Raw genomic sequence first — 20,697 nt, 5'->3', positions numbered from 1 at the left:
CGACACCGGTCACCAGAACAGTGAGATATACCAGGTTATGCAAATAGGGGTGTTATAATTAGAGAAAATGTAGGAGTGGTGTCAATTGAGGATAAGTTGAGAGAAGGGAGATTAAAGTGGTTTGGTCATGTGAAGTATAGACATACGGAGGCTCCAGTTAGACAGGTAGAGCACATTAGGTCAGATGATAAAAAGAAAAGAAGGAGTAGACCTAAACTGACCTAGAGAAAAGTAGTACAACATGACCTAGAAACATAACATATTTTCGAGGATTTAACCTAAAATCATTTAGAGTGGAGAAAGAGAATCCATATAGCCAACTTTAAATTTTTGGGATAAAAGTTTAATTGAGTTGAACTGTCAAGATTAGATTTCATGTTTCGGATTTAGCCATTTTGAGCACAAATGATTTCAAACTACTGCTGGTGCCTTGTGGGATTAGCCAAGAACCCAAGTTTTAACGGAATAAAGGGTGCAGAGTCGTGGCCAAGGAAAATGATCATTTAATTACCCACCTCAATGACCTGCAACACAATGCTTGAAATCTCCTAAAATTCTTGTCTAGACTCTATTTATAATATACAAAGACAAAAACATGTGAATCACTCGTTTTTTTGTGAGTTCAATGGGGAACTAAGGAAGATTTTCCCACCTTTTCCATCAGGCAAATCAATATGGCAAGAGAATGTTGGCTTAAATGGGTGATGTTGCCACACGTAAGCAGTCCTCTGCTCATTAAAAAGCCAAATTAGCCAAATAATCCATTTATGCCATTTAAATAATACAAACCTACAATGCATAAGTATCAAATCAACACAAATGCAGAGTTTCAATGCATAAGTATTAAATCAATACAAATGCAGAGTTTCATTTTTCCACTCAGTTGGCATGTTGTTCCCTGGATAACATGTTTCAAATCAAGTAAACCATACTGTTGCAAAGGCGGTTTTTGGCCAACAATGATAAGAGGGAAGTAGACTTTGTAAGCAATTGGCAAATAGAGGCATAGACATGCATGAAAAACCAAGCGTTTGGACTTCTATCAAGCAGTCCTCCTAAGAAGCAAAGCCAACAGATAGCACAGTACAGAGTCGACTGATGATAGCGCAACAATGAGCAGTGCCACAATAACCAGCGTAAGGGTTGCAGTCTTCAGCTGCACACATCAATTGCAAAATCTAAGACTCTCTCAAAATTGCAATAGCTTTGAAGCAAAATCAAACTTTCATTAGAATGGTGTAATAAAAGTTGATCCAGATTTTCAAACTTGCAGTATACTAAAATTGACAATACATTTGGTGGTCAGCATAATCAGCCATCTTCCACATGAATTAAATCCTACGACTTAAAAATGATAGTGAATTTATGCTACATACAGTGCTTTGGAAGCTTGGCCATTCTATGTACTTCAGCTGACCAGGCTGCTCAACCAGAAATGAAAATAGTGATTTTGTACCCCTGGAAAGAAGATTAAACATCATTCATTTCATTACTGCTAACTGCATTCTTCATCTGTATTAAAAATTACATCATCTTTGATATAAATATAATAATATACCAGATGACTTCCTTAATAAGAGTCAGAAAAAAAGGTTCTTGAGGCAAGTCATCTTCATATCTCAACTGATATTGATTCCTTCCTGCAAACAAAACATGCTTGTTGCTAGACGGCTTTGCAGGAATATATTGAATCCTTCCTCCAGGAATCTATTAGAACAAAAATTCCAATCTCAACAACTAGAAGCTGGATACCAAATTTTCAAAAAGAAAATAAGGAAAAAAAAAAAAAAGAACTAAAAAAAATAAAGAAAAGGCAATTGGACCATAAAGCAAAAAAGAAACTCACCCTTTGAGATAGCTTAATGACATTGTCATCATTAAATTTGATTTCATTACATCTTCGAATCCCAAAAGGTTGTTTAGAATGATGAATGACCAAACCTATGAAAGACAAGGTAATGAATTTAAGGAAACACAAAAATTAATTGACAAATAATTTTGCAATTTAGGCGTGTTTAAGGCAAAAAGAAATGGACACCATCCACCTCATTTCAAGATTTCCTTTCCTACTATTTCATTTTGGAGCATCAAATAATCAGATGGAAATTTCTTCAATTATAATTAAAATTTGGTTTCAGACTCACCTAAATCAATTGAACTCCTTTATAGAAATAATTACATTTCAATTTGATTTCTATAACTAATGAAATGGTCACAAAATTTAGAGACTCAGATAATCATGAAAATGCAGGAGAGAGAGAGAGAGAGAGAGAGAGAGAGAGAGAGAGACCTGAAAAACTTCTTGCACATCCAGAAACAATGACCTTCATATTAGTACTAATGTTATCAAAAATTGGGAATATTCACCATCAACTACAACAAACCAAAAACCAAGCAAATCAAATATGCAGTAATTCACAATGAAAGCTAGTTTCTATCACTGAAATACTAGAAGGGTCACAATGAATTCTAGTCCTAAGCAAATAAATCATCACAGAAAACCCCAAAACTAAGGAAATAATAAGACAAGGATTAAAATTTACAAGCAATACTCCTTTCATATTTAGCCAAAGTTAACTAATTTAAGCACCATGAAGCAAAATATCAAACAATAGTTGAAGACCAAAGAATGCTTAAATAAGGACCCATCGATAAACACGTACCAATTTAAGTTTGTGGAAGGAAGAATTAGCAGAAAAGTTGCGCTGCAAACCGCAAGCCCAGATGCGACACTGGTTTTATTTTATCCTTTAAAGATAAATTACATTCTAGTCCTTGAGGTTTGCATATAGTTACCAAAGAGTACAATATTTTATGGCATTTGCCTCAGTTTCAACTTTTTTTTTTAATCTAATAACACTCCAAAAAAAAAAATTGTATAGAACCATAACAAATAAATCCAAATAGCTAAGTGTGTTCAATTTCATATGAAATTTGAAAAAAATCCAAAAATTGATGAAACTAAACCAAATGAAAGGAGTTGATTCAATTTGATTTGTGGATTTTGGGTTGGTAAATTGCCCCATCCAATTTCCAAAGCAATTGACAGTAACACTAATTTGCGGTTTTTGTTAAAGATAGTCCAAACTCATAATTTTCTTTACACTTATTTTATCTTCCATTACAGACAGTAACACCTTTTTTCTTAAAGGTGTCAATGGTAAGGAGTTCTATAATTTGACCTATCCCTTACTATATTACTTACTACTTATTACTCATTGCATTGAGTTTTTATCAAAAAAAAAAAACTCATTTAAATTTCAATAACAAAATGAAATGTGAACCACAACATTTACAGATTCTAAATTCAACAAATAACACCTTTCATATTCTTAAGAATTGGGGAGTTGAATTTATAGGTTATGGTCCATGGATGGTACCGGGTAGGGCACCCATGAAATTAAGGGCGCCTAAACCAGAAGCTCAAATCCGAAATATTAAAAGAATCATGGTGAAAAAAATTCCAAATTTTAAAATAATTAAATAAAAATATTCTACAATTCCATTTCACACATTGATTTCATTTAAATAAATCATAAAAAAATTTATAAATAATGTTAATTTATAAAAGATAGCCAAACCAATGTTCCGCCAACCCCTCCACCCCACACCACCAAACCCAATCCCCCCTCCACCCCTACCCAACACCCCCCCCCCCCTTCCCCCCCCCCCCCCCCCCCCACCAAAACACCAACCCTTTCACATTAATAACAGCATACTTAGGTTCTGACCATCACAGAGAAGTAATCAAGCAAATACACTAGTCTATATGATCTTAAAAAAACGCCTTCATTCAGCTTGAAAATGTCAATTCAACAAACAAATTAAGCTCCAATACCAAATCGCCATGCATAAAATTGAATTTAATGGAAAAATTGCATTCCAAAGTGACAGCTAAAGAACATCCTTGTGAATTGCGGCTCAAATCTTAAACTGCTAATGGAGGTTTTTAGAGAATTAAAACCAAAGCCCTAATCAACCGAACAGTAGATGAAACCACAGATACTCTACTCTGTATTATTAACCAAAAATTCAACACCCAAGGTACAGACTTCACATGGAAACAAAATTAAAAAAAAAATTGTTGGCCGTGAAATGAATCCAAAGATATGTTAACTGAAAACTGAAAATCCTGAGTACTCACCTACTAGGAGCGCCGACGAGTTGCTTCAGTAATGCGCCTTCGATGAGCAGCTGCGAGGATGAGGGCAGGCGACGTTGTCTTGTGCTGCGGCGACGAGTTACTTCAGTGCTGCGGCTTCGAACACAGTGACAGTTAGGGGATGGGGAGAAAGAGATGACAGGGAGCTGGGTCGTGGCCAAATGGGATACAGTTAGGTTCATTTGCTTAAACGATTTGTAGTTCTGAAATCTAAACATGCAAAAGGTGAGGCCTGGAAAAAAAAAAAAAATTCAAAACTTCTAGGAAATTCAAACTTCGAAGGTATTTATGATTCTAGCCAATTTTTTTTTATTATATTATAATTTTAGTTAGCGTCACAATTATAGACAAAGTTATTAAATTGAATTATATTTTTTTAATCATCAGTTTATTATTAAGTATATTAATATTTTTAATTGATGGGTAATTAATATATTTTTATTTATTAATATGTAATAAAATTAATTTTTTAGTATAAAATTTTAATTAAAATTAATATAAATATATTTTATATTATAAATAAAAAAATTAAATATAAAATTTAAATTAATGAATTATTTTAGTAATTAAATAGAATTTTAAGAATTATATTATAATTTATTATTATTTTTTAAATTTAATTTAATTATTTTAGTTATAATTATGACAATCAATTAAATTACGACAATAAAATACAAAAAAAAAAAAGTTTTGGTTACAATTACGAGAAACTCAAAGGTTTTAGATATTTTTTTATCTAATAGGCTAAAGGATAAAATTAATAATTATAACTTAAATTAATAAAATAATATTATTTTTGAGATTAGGTGTATATTTAATTTTATTATTTTATTTATCTTAATAGTTTAAACTAAATTATTTTTTTAATTAATTAAAAACCTTGCTTTATAAAAGATATATCATTAATATATAGTATTTTACAGAAATGTTTACTCTGAAAAAGCTTACAATTCACAAAATTAATAATTACAACTTAAATTAAAATAAAAAAGTATCATTTAGGTTTGTGTTATCTCTATATTTTTAAACATGTAGTTAATGTGAATAGTTGCATATATAATATGTTCATTTCCATAAATTTAAAAGGATGATATAAAGAGAATAATAAATGGAATGAAAGCAATATATAATGATAAGAGGGAGAGAGAAAGAGTATATAAATATATAAATATATAAATATATATATATATATAGAGAGAGAGAGAGAGAGAGAGAGAGATAGATAGAGAGAGAGAGAGAGTCCTCAAGGACAACATATAAAAAGAGTAGTAATATATGGAATGAAAGACATATATAATGATGGGAGAGGGGAAGAGATAGTGATCATGAGATAAAAAAAAAAAAAAAAAAAAAAAAAGAGTTCTAAAGGATAGGATGACATATAAGGAGATATAAGGAGAGTAGTAATACATATAAGAAAAATGAGTTTTAAACCTCAACAGCTAAGGCTATTGTCGATATTTTTCTCTAAAAAAACTCTGGTTTTTTGTTCTTTCTTCTTCTAAGGGTAAAGTCTAATGCCAATTGTGGCCTCCTCTGTAACTTCTAGGCAGGGGAGGCTCTCCTCTCAACCCAACTTTTGGGTTCTACCCCTTCCTTTTCCTGGATTGAGTGCAAATAGTCTCTTTTGTATTTGAATTTGTAGATCTTAGATGATTTTAGAGAGAGTGATTTTATTGACCAGTTTATGGGTGCTCTCTATGTTCTCTGGAGGACACAGCAAGTTCAATAGTGAGGAGGGGATGGTATCCCAGGGAATGCTACCGATGACCCTTGAAGCACACAGTTCCTCAATGGCTATAGGAGAATGAGATTGCCAAGTGCTCTACCTGAAAGAAAAATACCACCAAGGGTAAAAAAATAAAAACTTTACATTTTAAAATCCTAAGTGTTTTATGTAACTCATACAAGTTAATTTTATTATTGCAAAAACACATACTAATTGATTACAACTCTTGTAATCAATTGCTATTAGCCTATTTGTCATTAAGAAACTAAAACCATTCACATAATTAAGGTTTTAGAGATTTTACTCGATAAGTATAGAATCAAATCTAACACCAAATCGAGGAAGAAAAGACCTCGAATTATCGGTCCTCTAGTCTGTCCACACGAACAATGATCAAAGCTCCAACTTTATACCAAAATCCCTTTTGTTCTCCCTCTCTTGGTTTGGCCAACAACTTGCACAAGAAGAGGATTTAGGTTTCTTTGGTTTTAACCTTATTTAAGAGTAGAGAAACAATTTCTCTAACTTTAATTCAAGAGACATAACTTTTAATTTCTCTTGAATTAAACACAAAAAGTAAGAAGAATGTGTTTGGCTTGAGAGAAAATGAAGGAAGAAGAAAGTGAAATCTCTAAAGTTGTAACACCCCTATATTCATTAATTCCATACATCACACTGTTCTGGTGACTAGTGTCTGCTGGAACAGTCAGGATATCTAGAACTAAGTCTGTGCCATTTAGAAAATCCCTAAATAAAAAATTAATAACAATTATATGAAGGTAAAATGGAAATAAAGAAAACAAAGCATAATGGGTTAAATGAGCCAAGGTCACAGCGATAGGTGACCGTACCGGGAAGTGACTGTGAGCTCAGTCACTACCCTAATTTTGTGTGGGACCCTGTGACACCCCAGGCCTAGGGATAATTACGAAGCTAATGGTATTGTGAAAACCACAGAAAAGAACAGAGAACAAGCTCAATAATTGAATCAGAGTTTAGGAAGTAATCTAGTGCGATTGGAAAAATCGATCAGACCAAGAAAGGGCAATATGGTCAATTCACCCTTAGAGGTGACTTTTGGCCTAAGTGTCCATTAAAATGTAGGAAATTAAAATTATGAAAAATGGATTAAAAGTGGAGAGGTGAATGGAAGAAAGGAAAAAGAAAAAAAAGAAAAGAAATTCAAAAAGGGATTTATGACATCATGGATGAGGTATGCATGATACAATAAAGAATTATAATTTAATTAAATTAATTTTTGATAAGTATAAAAGGGAATAAAATGAAAATTAAAAAGAAAAAAAATTCATTGTCTTCTTTCTTCTCCAAGCCATCCCTCTCTCTCTAAAGTTCACTCTCAAATCCTCCATTAATAAGCTACATCAAGCTTTCCAAAGCTTCATTTTACCTTATAAACCCTAACAAAAATCCATAGAAACCTCCTAATTTACCCTAGAAGAAGAGAATTGAAGAAAGAATTGAAAGAAAATTTGAAGGGAAGTGAAGTTGGGAAGATCATCATTAAGGTAAGTTAATCAAATCTTCTCCTTTAGTATAAGTGATTGAAATTGAGTTGAAATGGATGAATTTATACTGAGAAACTTGAAAAAAAAATCATGCATGTTAGGGAACCTAGGGATTTCGGCCACCTTGAGAATGATTAGGGTTTGATGGTAATTGATGGTATTAAACATGTTTTATGATAGTTATGAAGTGTTGGACTTGATTAGTGTAGTGAAATTTACATGAATTAAGCAATTGAAAATTAGGGTTCTTGGCAATTTAGAAATTGGGGCAAATTTGGGGATTTTGGTGAATTGATGCCCAATTGACATTATTAATGCTTAAATTGGTCAATTGGTGTGCTTATAAGTGTGATTGAATGCATGGAATTGAATTGAAGTGTGAATGTGGTAATGTCCAAATTTAGACATCTTGACCCTTGCTCATTCACATAGCTATAACTGAAATTTTATTGCTCCAATTGGTGTGAGGCTAATTAGAGATGAAAATTAATACCCAAAGCAACAATTTTCATGTAGAAACCTTGCCCTAAAACTGATCACAAGTTGGTGTAAAATTAGGTTGAATTCGGAATAGGTACCCTGCCACTAGACAAAACTGACCATATGAATAGTACTTGTTCAAATGGTCATAACTTGGTGTAGAAAGGTCCAAATGACCTTATTTTTATACAAATGGAAAGCTTAAACATAGTAGAATAACTTTCATGAAGAACACAAACCCAAATTCTAACCATAACCTAGTCAAATTATCAACCAAATTTGACTCATCAAATCTGCCAGAACCTAAATTTTCCAGAATTTTTGGGTTTTGACCAATCTGGCTAGCCTTAGTAAAAATAGCATAACTTGAGTTACAAAACTTCAAATGAAGTGATTCAAAAAGAGAATTAAAGCTAAGACATTAAGGAATAACTTTGATGGTGAAAAGTTGGCCAAATTTCCATTGTAGATAGGTTTAATGGAACAGTAAACTTTGGAAACAAAAACTAAAAATTTGAAATTTCTCTTAGGGAGTTTTGAATTTCAATTGGTAATCAATGCCAACACAGTTGTAACCCAAAATGTAGTATGTAAGTGTAATTAGAACTAGTATACCTATTAAGTATGAAAAAGTCAACATTTTGCCTAATTAGTCAAATAAATAGTAACCTCATAATCTTAAATACAAAGAACTCAACTTAGAAGACCTTGTAAGTAAATTTTAAATGAAAAATTTAATTGTTAGAATTATTGTGAGAAATAATTGGGAATGAGTATTGAAATACTTTAAATTATATGTTTCAGTTGAAAAGGAGCCCTCTAAGTGTCACACATAACTCCCCCGTAAGATGTAACATGATCCCGCAGTACACCTAATGAATTACCGTACTTCGCCTACCGATAACCAATTAGATATACTACAAGGGATTTTAAAACAATTTTCGTGAAATTTAAATCATCAATTAAAATCTGGTGTTATAAAATTTTTTTCAAAATTTCAGCAAAGTGCCGGCTGTATTTTGAGAAAATAGTTCTTCAATCCTGCAAAAGAAAATACTTCCAATATGTTTTCTCAAATACAACTCTAATAACTTCATTTCAACTCACAATTCAAATCTCAATAAACAATCAATTCATTTTCAAACCAATCTCATCATAAAGAAATATTTCATTGATTACAAGACTCAAAATTAATATTACAAAACTATTCAGGTAAATGAAATCTCAAATTTTCATTTACAATAATTTACATTTAATTACATACCAAAATATTTTACAAGAGTTTTTATACAACTGCTCAAATAATTTACATACATATTATTACATGCATACATCAAAACCTGTGTACATAGGTAAACCTGGAGCTAATCTGAATGTCTCTTCAAAGAAGCTTACTCAATTGCTCTATGTTCTTTTCACCTGCGAAAGCATACAAAGCTATCGCTGAGTGGTGAACTCAGTGGTGCACAACTATAATTTAAAACATAGTATAATTTACCTTAACAAAAATTACAACAAATAATTTGAAAATATGGATACTCATCAAATTTCAAAACTCAAAATATTCATTGCCAATAATATAAATCATTTATATAAAATGACTTTGATCACGAAATTCAATTTATCAAATCATAACTAACCATTTAAGGTAATTCCAACAAAATCAATTATACATAAATCATAATTGAAATCACAATTCTTTACTATTCAAAAACATTTTTTATCTCAAAAATCATTCTTTATCTCAAAAACTATTCTTTATCTCAAAAACCATTCTTTATCTCACTAACAATGTAAGACTAATCCGAAAGGGCCATCTTCGGGGTGATTTTAACTCTCTATGGTCGGGGAGGTCGAATCATCGTGCACAGTACACATCACAGTAATGAATCTTCCGCAAGGGCCATAACAAATAAGAACTTAGATCTAACCTCTAATAAGAGGAGAATCTAAACCTGTGCACGTAACATGGTAATCAAAACACAACTAACTCTATTGTCTTCTCAACAAATGAGAGAGACGGGTAATAACCTAGTCAAGCATCTATAGTGAGATATAAAACAATATCACAATCCTTTTTGTTAGCATAAATCACAATACAATTCGATTCAAAGTCAATTCCAATATCCAATAATTTTTATGCTCATCACAATTCAAATCAATAATTTGCATTTTTCCATGCAAATTGCCCATCACAATTAAAAACATGTTCTATCACAATTTTCTAAAACATAATTTATTCAATCACAACAATGCTTAATACTTGTGGAAATACCATTTCACAAAGCTAAATTCATACATACTATAACAATTTCAATAATCATTGAATTAAATCCAATGCTTATTAAACATAATACATAAGAAAAATATGTCATTTAATCATATGAAATATTCAAAATAAAATCAATTAAAAACTAATTGTGCACAAACCTCTGATAAATGCCTCTTGGCTCTGACTCGGTGTTTCCTTCCCCTTCCCTGAGTCTTTGCTAACTGAAACACACAATTTGAAGTGTTTCAGTACTCATTTGAACCGTCTCTAACAATGAGGCTTAATAATTAATTTATTGAATTCTATTATTTCCTTAGTCAACCTAAGATGTTGACGAATATGTCAATATTTTATAGCCCTTTAGTGTTGGTATATGTTACCAATTTCATTTTCAAGTATATTGCATTTTATTGCAATTTACTGAATTTCGGTATACTAATTTGACCTAGCTGGATGACCTAGTTCTCTCGATTTTCGGGTTTCGGTCCAAACTACAAACTTATAGGTCTATGTCTTATTGCACGCAGGGCAAAATTTCAGGTTATAATGAGTTGTGTAGACCAAGTTATGGTCAATTTACCAATACTGGACAGAATGTACCAAAATGGTAACTTTAGGTTATTTTTAGGTCACTTTTGGTTCGGCCAGTTTTTGAACCTGAACTTGTGCAAGCTATTTGGTTTGGTTTTGGCCATTTCTGGGCTTTGGTGTCTTCATAAGAATTGTAGATATATGTCTAAACTATTCATGGTAAAAATTTCAGGTCATTTGGACCTGTTTTGAGTAAGTTATGGTCAAAACACTAACTGCTGCCCAAATGGTAAATTTTCAAGCTTTCAAGTCACTAATCCGGATTTGGTCATTCTTCAAGTCACCTTCTAGGTAGAATTTTGATAAGCTTTCTTCATGAAAGTTGGCACATTTTGTGCCTAGTTTCTCCTCCAATTGGTCTCATATCAATTGGAGTCACACACTTAAGGTTCTAAGCCAAAACACACACTGCCCTACTACACACTTCTTTATCACATACCCATTACACATTTTATACTTACCAAACTACTTGCTTCATGCCAATTCTGGTTTGTACCTTAATATTAACACACTTTACTTCACATTTTTGGTCATTTTGGCAGCTTGTAACCACTCTCAATATACACACTATAATACAGAATTTTCCAAAGTCCCATTTACAATAATTAAAGTCCCATTTACAACAATTAAAGTCCCATTTACAACAATTCAACAACATGAACATACCTCATTTCCATGTCCAAATTCAAACAATTATTTATATACACATGATGTCATCAATGACAACATAATTCAATAATATTTCATGAACTCAAACACTTCAATCTTCTTCATGAGGCTGCCACAAATTTACACATACCCATCAATTGCCATTTTCACTTTTTAAGCTTCCAAATCATACCTTACACATGGAATTCAAGTACAATACAATCAAATATTTAAATCATCATTCAAGTCACTATTTACATGCAAGAACAAGTTGTTCATAGTGAAGTTCCATGGCTGCCAAAATGTACATCTCCATTAAAACATCAAACTTAAAAAATTCTTCCACAAATCAACTACCCACAACCTTGGTTACACTTTTAATGAAACAAGAATTGAAAATACTCACTTACCACTTTTGAAGCTTCACCAAAACCTCACCAAACCTCCTTAAAATTACTACCAATATGCTGCCCAAGGTGTGTAGGCAAGGATTAATGAAGAAATTTGGGTGGAAATTGGCTTGATGATGATTGCATGAAGCTTCCTTCCATGGCCGGCTATGGAGTTTTTATGGAGAAGAAAAATGAATTCAGCAAAGTGAAATTAAAGAGATGAAGATGATGAAATATGGCTGTCCACTTTGTCTCATATGCTTATATATGTCTCACTAAGGTCCACTAATTTTAAAATAATAATAATTTAATTAAACTTTTAATTATCCCAAACTTTATCCCTTTAATTTCTCTTAATTACATTTTATTCCAATTTCATTTTTCATGAAATTTTCAAATTTTAATACCACTTTATTTTCATGGACATTTAGGTCCAAAGCCAACTCTAGGTGTCAAATGACCAAAATGCCCCTCTTCGAGTTATATTTCCGATTTTTCGGTAACACTGAGTTTTTTCATTTTCTCGATTTCTCGTTTTTCTTTGTACTAATTATTTAATTTTTCTTTGATATTTCTAATGATATTTATACTTCAATGGATATTTATTTAAGTCCTAAAAATATTTTTCAGGGCTCCCCACGGTCCAGGGCTAGTCAACGGTCCACGCTGCAACTTTCCGGTGTGGTCACCCATCGCTATGGTTCTCGGCTCGTTTAACTTGGTTATATTTCATTGCTATTATTTTTCCTTTGTTTTTCTTGTATTGTCTTTTCTTGTATTTCATTATTTTATGTCTCCTCACTCATATCTAAGTGTAGTTCTAGGCATCCTAGCTGTGCAGACAACATTGGTCGCTGGAACAGTAGAACGCACTACCGAACATAAGGGTGTTACACTAAGGAAGGGAGAAGTGTGGACTAAGACAAGGCTAATATAAGAGGTTTGTGCACAATAATTTTTGACTTCTTGTTTGCTACTTGAAAAATTTATTTGAATATGTATGGTGAATAATTTGCGCTTATTATAGCTTTGAGAAATGTTGTGTTACCTATTTTACAAATGAAAATTTGGAATGAAAAATGCTTAGTGCTTTACATGAAATGTTTGAACAATATGATTTGAATTTGGTTTTAGATTCACAATCCGCATGGCAATATCATTGTGTTCCTTCTCTATTTATGGGGTTGAGATTGACTATATTTCTCCCTCTCTTTCTTGCTAGTTTGAGGTTGAGATTGTATGAGTACTCATATAGCTAGCTAGCTACCTCCCTCATTGATTTTGATTAGTGGGGTTGAGTTTTCTTTGTCGTGGTGTACAATACAACATTGATTGAAAATTTTGTGTAATGACCTAAGTTGTGTTATTGATTGGCAACACTATGATTTATAAACTATTTTGATAACATGGTATTATAAATGTTGACATTAATTTCATGAAATATGATTGTGAAAGGGTTTAAATATTTGTTTATCGATGTATGCTTTTAAGTTCAATAACTTTAAATTTTTATTGTGCACCTCTGAGTAAAATTACTCAGCAATGGCTTTTTATTACTGTCGCAGATAGGGGAAAGGATAAAGCAGCAGAGTGAGCTGCTATAGTGGCGAAGATGCATCTTTTGAGGACTTTTATGAGTATAATATTTTATACCCTTATAATTTCTTTTGATGTAAATATTTTTATTCATATGTATCTATTGAACTAGTCGAGCAGTTGTGCCTTAAAGTTTGTATTAATAATTTTTTTGTTTTCCTTTCTGTCCATTAAGATTTTTGTATGTAAATTGCATTAAATTAAATGATAATGAGGTTTATTGAAAATGTGTTGCATTGTGTTGATTGAGGTGAATTGTGTTAGAAATTATTGGAGTTGTAGTTGAAATACATATTGAGAGTGTTTTTAACAGGTTTTGAAGAACTGTTTTCTCAAATTACAGCTGGCACTCTGCCGAAATTTTTGTAAAATTTTCAAAATGTCGAATTAATCAAAATTCTAACTTATGACCTAAACTCCTATTAAAGACTTTTAATAATGATTCAACTTTACTTTACATCTTAAAATGATTTGAATTTGATTTAAAATCTCTTATAGTATATTTAATGAGTTATCGGTAGGCGAAGTTCGTTAATTTGTTAGGTATACTACGGGATCATGTTATGCCTCACGGAGAGGTAAGGTGTGACATGTTTTAGTGGTATCAGAGCCATGTTTTGAATGAGTTTTGAACTATGCATTTGAATTATTTTCTTGATAAGTACAACTATTCAAGTATTCTTAATTGATACATATAATGCATTTACATCATAAATATGAACTAATGAGGATAATTCTCCTTGTGTTGGTTGACAGGGTGTAGAGAATCTCTATAAGTGATGGAGACCGCTCTGTTAAGCAATCAGTTGAGGCTGAGGCATAAGAAGAAGCCCTAACTTTACAGAATGCTAGTGGGTCAACTACACTAACTCACCCATGCTGTAGTTTCCTACTCAATTCGCTCAGCAGATGGTTGTATTATTTCAACAAATGGCTGGAAGTATGCCCACCCAAGTCCCAACTCAAACACCAGCAGTGCAACCCCAGCCTCCAACCAGACAGTATGATAAGCTGATAAAGTATGGGGCTACTGAATTTAAGGGAACTGTGGATCCGCTAGAAGCTGAGCAGTGGTTGGAGAGAATGGAAAGGGTGTTTAAGAAGCTACACTATACAGAAGAACTAAAGTTTGAGTACACTATTTCTTTGCTGCAAGGGGATGCATATGAGTGGTGGAAGACCATCCCTCGCAGTCTATTGGAGCCCCCAGTCCTCACATGGTCAGATTTTCTAAGGGAGTTTCGGCAGAAATGGGTCCCCGATACATATGTTGACATGAAGTTACAAGAATTTCTGAGCTTGAAGCAAGGGGACAGAAAAGTAACAGAGTATGAAAGGGATTTCTCTAGGCTGAGTCACTAAGCTGGGAGCTTACTCACTACTGCCAGAGATCGGTGTAAACACTTTGAGGCCGGGTTAAGGCCTAGCTTGAGAATGCAAGTAGTGGGGTTCAGACATCAAAATTTTTTGAAACTGATTTTGCAAGCCCTGGAGCTAGAGAGAATTGAAATGGAAGGGGCACATAAAAAGGGATTAGAGGAAAAGGAGAAGGGTGGAAAGGATATTAGTCAAGCTCCTAATAGTGGGTTAGGAAAGAGAAAAAATTTTAGGGGATCCAATTCACATAAGTCTGGTAGAGGCAGATCTTCTAGACAGAGACCACCCTGATCCGGTCAGTAAACCCAGAAGACACCCAGAGGTGCACTATTTGTTCGACTTTGTGAAACTTGTGGCAAGACACACAATGAGGTATGCTATAGAGCCACAGGAGCATGTTTTAACTGTAGAGAGACTGGTCATTTTGCTAAGAATTGTACAAGTGCACACTGTTCTAGGCCACCTACTACTTCAGAGGGATCAACCCAAGTCTCTACCCCGAGGAGTTCACCATCAGTTAGTAGAGGCAGAGGCAGAGGTAGGGGTAGTACACTTAGTAGTCAGAGCATAGTAAACCAGCCAGAACAGGGTGGCACCTCAGCCAGAGTGTATACTATGAAACAGAGAGAAGAGGCCGAGACTTCCGACATAGTTGCTGGTCATTTCTCAATCTTTAACCAAGATGTGTATGTATTGTTTGACCTAGGGTCTACACACTCTTATGTTAGTGCCAGCATTGCTTGCTTTATTGCTGTTCCTTGTATGAAAATGGATTTTGAGGTGGTAGTAACAAGTCCTTTGGGATAAGAGGTTAGGGTAAATAGGATGTATAAGAATTGTCCTTTGGTGATCCAAGGACATACTTTTTTGTCAGATTTGGTAGAAATGCCCTTCAGAGATTATGACATCATCTTGGGCATGGATTGGTTAGCCAGACATCATGCTATGATTGACTGTATATTAAAGATAGTCACTTTTAGTCTCTCTTAGTATGGTGATGTAGTAATACATGGGGAGGGGCAATTATTGACATCAAATCTCATTACGGCAGCATTAGCAAGAAAAATGATCAGAAAGGGGTGTGAAGCTTACTTAGCTCATGTGATAGACACCTAAGTAGGGAGTTCAACATTGAGGGATATTCCTATTATATGTGACTTCCCAAACATCTTTCTTGATGAGTTACTAGGATTACCTCCAGAAAGAGAGGTGCAGTTCGAAATAGAGGTTATGCCTGGTGTGAACCCAATTTCCATTACTCCGTATAGAATGACACCTGCTGAATTGAAGGAGTTTAAGATGCAGTTGCAAGAATTGCTTAACAAGGGCTTTATTCACCCTAGTGTGTCACCATGGGGAGCACCAATACTGTTTGTTAAGAAGAAAGATGATACTCTTTGTCTATGCATCGACTATAGACAGCTGAATAAGGTGACAATAAAGAATAGATATCCATTGCCTCACACAGATGACTTGTTTGATCAATTGAAGGGTGCAGCTGTGTTCTCTAAAATTGATTTGAGATCAGGCTATTATCAGTTGAGGGTGCAAGAGCAGAGTATCTCAAAAACCACTTTCAGAACTCGATATGGCTACTTTGTGTTTCTTGTTATGCCATTCGGGTTAACCAATTCTCCAGCTACTTTTATGGACCTAATGAACACTATCTTCATGCCATATTTAGATCAATTTGTTGTTGTATTTATTAATGATATATTAGTATATTTGAGGAATGCAGAGGAGCATGATAAGTACCTGAGGATTGTACTGCAGACCTTAAGAGAGAAACAACTGTATGCCAAATTATCAAAATGTGAATTTTGGCTGAAAGAAATTTCTTTCTTGGGGCACATTGTGTCAGCTGAGGGCATTAAGGTAGATTCCAGTAAGGTAAAAGCTATCCTTAATTGGAAGCCACCCAGAAATGTTACAAAAGTCTGTAGTTTTCTGGGTTTGGCTAGAAACTACCACCATTTTGTTAAGGGGTTTTCTATGTTGGCATCTCCACTAATCAAGCTACTTCGAAAAGATATAAAATTTCAGTGGACTAATAAATATCAGCAGAGTTTTGATGAATTGAAGAGATGTTTAACTGAAGCTCTAGTCTTGACTTTACCTACACCGGGTAAAGAATACATTGTTTATAGCCATGCTTCTCACAATGGGTTAAGCTGTGTACTGATGCAAGACTGAAATGTTATTGCTTATGCATCACGTCAACTGAAACCACATGAGAGAAACTATCCTACACATGACTTGGAGCTTGCTGCCATAGTATTTGCTCTGAAGATCTGGAGACACTATTTGTATGGGGAGAAGTGTTATATCTACATAGATCACGAGAGCTTGAAGTATTTGGGCACCCAGAAAGAGTTGAATTTGAGGCAGAGGAGGTGGTTAGAATTGATTAAAGATTATGATTGCTTAATAGACTACCAGCCAGGAAAGGCAAATGTGATCGCTGATGCTTTGAGTTATAAAACTATGGCTAGCTTAAAAGTTTCTCCTTTGTCCGTGGTATATGAATTAAAAGCACTACATGCTAGCTTGGAGGTTGATGATAAGGGGCAGATGACAGTTACTTGGCAAGTGAAACCAGTGTTGATAGAACAAATCCTAAAAACAGCCCAGAATGATGAAAAATATCAGAAATTGATGGAAGAAACTCGGGATGGCAAGAAACCTGAATTTATAATGAACAATGATGGGTTGTTGCTATATTAAGGCAGAGTGTGCGTTCCAAATGATGTGGAACTGAGGCAAATCATTATGAAGGAAACACATGACTCTCCTTTTGCTATGCATCCTGGTGGAACTAAAATGTATAGAACAGTCAAAGAGCACTATTTATAACACCCCTATTTACATAGCCTGGTAAATTATACTGTTTCGGTGACCGGTGTCGGTCCAGATAATTAAGAGAATTAGAACCACATCTAAGACACCTAGATAAGCCCTAAATGCAAATAATTAGTAATTGCCAAATAGTTAAGTATAAATAAGAAAAACAGAACACAAGAAGTTAAATGAGCCAAGAGTCACAGCGATGGATGACCCTCTCGGAAATGACTGCAAGGTCAGTCTAAACTCAAATTTCGAACCGGAAAATGTAACGCCGCAGTCCTTAGGACTATTGCGAACACAGTAGAAAAGAGAAAATCACAAAAAAAAAAGTTGTTACACAGGTCAAATAATTAGGTCAGGGATCCATAAGAAATATCGAATAACTTGCAAACCGGATTGAACCAGCGAGGGACAATTTGGTCAATTCACCCCTAGAGCTGACTCCTAATCTAACTATTCAATAAAATAAGAGAAAAAAAAATTTAGGGATCAAGAATTAAATTAAAGAACTAAGTAAAAAATAAATGCAAAAGAAAAAAAAAGAAAAAGTTTATTACATCATTGGATGACATCATCATGATGTCAAAATCCATTTTAATTTTTCTACAAATATTGACCAAGTCAAAAGCATTTTTTAAAGACATAAAATACCTAAAAAAGAAAAGAAAAACTATTTTTAGTCTTCTTCTTCCCTAGTTGCCGCCCCACTCTCTTAAACCACCATAGTCACTCCATTGAAAGCTTGCATCCAAGCTTGATTTCTACCACTTAAACCCACTTTGACCCCAAAATAATCCATAAAAACTTGTTAGATCAACTTGAGGAAGCTTTAGAAGAAGGAAAGAAAAGAAGAAAAGGAAGAAAGGGAAGAGTTAAAAATTCTAGTGAAGGTAAGCACTTGCACTTGGAAATTTAAGTTTATTTATTGTATTTATGACTCAATTAACTTAGATCTTAACTTAAAATTAAAAGAAAATAATTGTTGATGGACCAAAAGAGAATTTTGACCAGCCTTAGTTAGGGTTTAAAATGAATGATTTTGAGGTGTTTGAATGGTTGTTTAGGTTGAGTTGTGTATGTAAAGTATGGCTATATGTTTTGAATGCATTAGATTTGAATTCTATGTAATTGGTCAATTGATGTAGTTGACCTTATAGAAATGATCAATTGTGACCATTTGTGGTGTGTATGAATTGTTGGAACCAAGTTTCAATTCAGATTGGTTAGGGTCATTCTGCAGGCAGCTTGACCTAGGTCCCTTTCAGGGATCAAAACTGAAAATTTACCAACCCAATTAGTGTGAGGCTAATTGAGAATGAAACTAGACACAAAATGGCACATTTTTCATTCAGGAATCATGCTCAGAAAATGACAATAACTTAGTAAACAATTAGGCCAAATTCGGATTAGGGCACACTGCCCTTTACAAAAATGACTAAATGAACAGTAGTTACGTAAATGATCATAACTTGGTCTAAGAAGGTCCAAATGACCTGAATCTTATACTGATAGAAAGTTGAGACATAGCCCTACAACTTTCATGAAGATAACAAACCCAAATTTTAACCATAACCTATCTGAAAAATCACCTGCAATCAACACACCAAAAATTGCCAAAATCCAGAAAATGCCTAGAATTCTGGGTAATATCAAATCCGGCCAGCCTTAGAAAAATAGGCATAACTTGGGCTACAAAACTCTAAATGGAGTGATTCAAAAAGAGAATTAAAGCTAAGACAATAAGGAACAACTTTGATAAAGAAGACTTAGCCAAATTCTCACAGTAACCAAACCAATGGAATCGTAGAAAATAGGGGACCAAAACTAAAAAATTTTAATTTCTCTTAGGAGACTTAAAAATTAAATTGGCAATCAATGCCAACAAAATTGACACCCAAAATGTAGCATATGGGTGCAATTAGAACTAATAAATCTATTAAGTATAGAAAAGTCAAAGTTTTGACATAAATAGTGCCACCAAACACAAAAATATGAAAGACCCGAAATTTATAAACCGTAATAGGAAGGATAAGTTTATAAATAAATTATTGGAATTTAAGTATTAGAAATAGATACTGAAGCACTTTAAATTTATGTGTTTTAGTTAAAAAGGGATCTTCGAAGGGGAAACGAAAGTTTGAGTAAATTGAGTCGACAAAAGAGGTTTGTGCACAATAAATTTTAATTTATTGTTTTCTAATTGAAAACTTATTTAGCTATGCATTGTGAATTAGTTGTACTAATTATAGGTTTTGAGAAATGCTGTGTTGCCATTTTATGAATGGAAATTTGAATTAGAACTTGATTTGTGTTTTGTGTGAAATGTTTGAATAACTTGATTTAAATTGTTTTTAATTCACACTTGGCATGGCAATATCACTATGTTTCTCCTCCATTTATGGGGTGAGTTTGACTATATTCCTCCCTCTTTGGATTCCCAGTCAGGAGGTGAGTTTGGATGAGTACTCATTAGCTAGCTAGCCACCTCCCTTATTAATTTCGATTAGTGAGGTGAGTATGCCTTGTCGTGATGTACACACGGCATGTTCGAAAATTTTGTGTCATGGCCTAAGTTGTGTTAGTGATTGACAACATTGTGTTTATTAAATTGTTTGATCAAATTGTATTAAATTAAGCTTTGAAAATAATGAAATATTCAAATTGTGATTTGTGATAAATGTGATTTGAAAATTGAAATGTGATTATGAAATATTTGAACTGTGAATTGATAATAAATGTTTTATATTATTCATTTTATATTTTATTGTGCACCACTGAGTATTTTTATACTCAACGATAACTTTCTTTATTGTCGTTGATAGAAACAAGGAAAAAGGCAGCAGAGTGAGTTGCTGATTGTTGAGTCTACATTGAGGTTTTTGTACGGATATTTAGTTATACCCTTGTATATTAGATTTTGATTATGCATGTAAATATATGTGTGTAAATTACTTGAGCAGTTGTACAAAAACTCTTGTAATATTATTTTGGGTATGTAATTAAAATGCAAATTATTGTAATATTTAAATTTATTTCTAAGTTTTTTAATTAATGCAAATAATTCTTTTTGTATTTTATGA

At 33.3% G+C, this 20,697-nt stretch overlaps 1 protein-coding gene across 1 annotated transcript; it reads right to left on the bottom strand.

Moving 5' to 3' along the window:
- Nucleotides 1-748: 748 nt before the first annotated feature.
- LOC110667153 (uncharacterized) lies at nt 749-4,388 on the bottom strand. Its single transcript, XM_021827896.2, has 6 exons — nt 4,145-4,388; nt 2,291-2,373; nt 1,847-1,941; nt 1,559-1,707; nt 1,377-1,458; nt 749-1,156 (listed from the first exon to the last, which is right to left on the bottom strand). The coding sequence occupies exons 2-6, from the start codon at nt 2,328-2,330 to the stop codon at nt 1,043-1,045; spliced, it is 480 nt and encodes a 159-aa protein (XP_021683588.1). The 5' UTR covers nt 2,331-2,373; nt 4,145-4,388; the 3' UTR covers nt 749-1,042.
- Between the last annotated feature and the right edge of the window lie 16,309 nt (nt 4,389-20,697).

The sequence above is a fragment of the Hevea brasiliensis genome, chromosome 1 (genome assembly GCF_030052815.1).
Source record: "Hevea brasiliensis isolate MT/VB/25A 57/8 chromosome 1, ASM3005281v1, whole genome shotgun sequence".
Taxonomy (NCBI): domain Eukaryota; kingdom Viridiplantae; phylum Streptophyta; class Magnoliopsida; order Malpighiales; family Euphorbiaceae; genus Hevea; species Hevea brasiliensis.
This window is presented reverse-complemented; position numbering and strand designations above follow the sequence as displayed.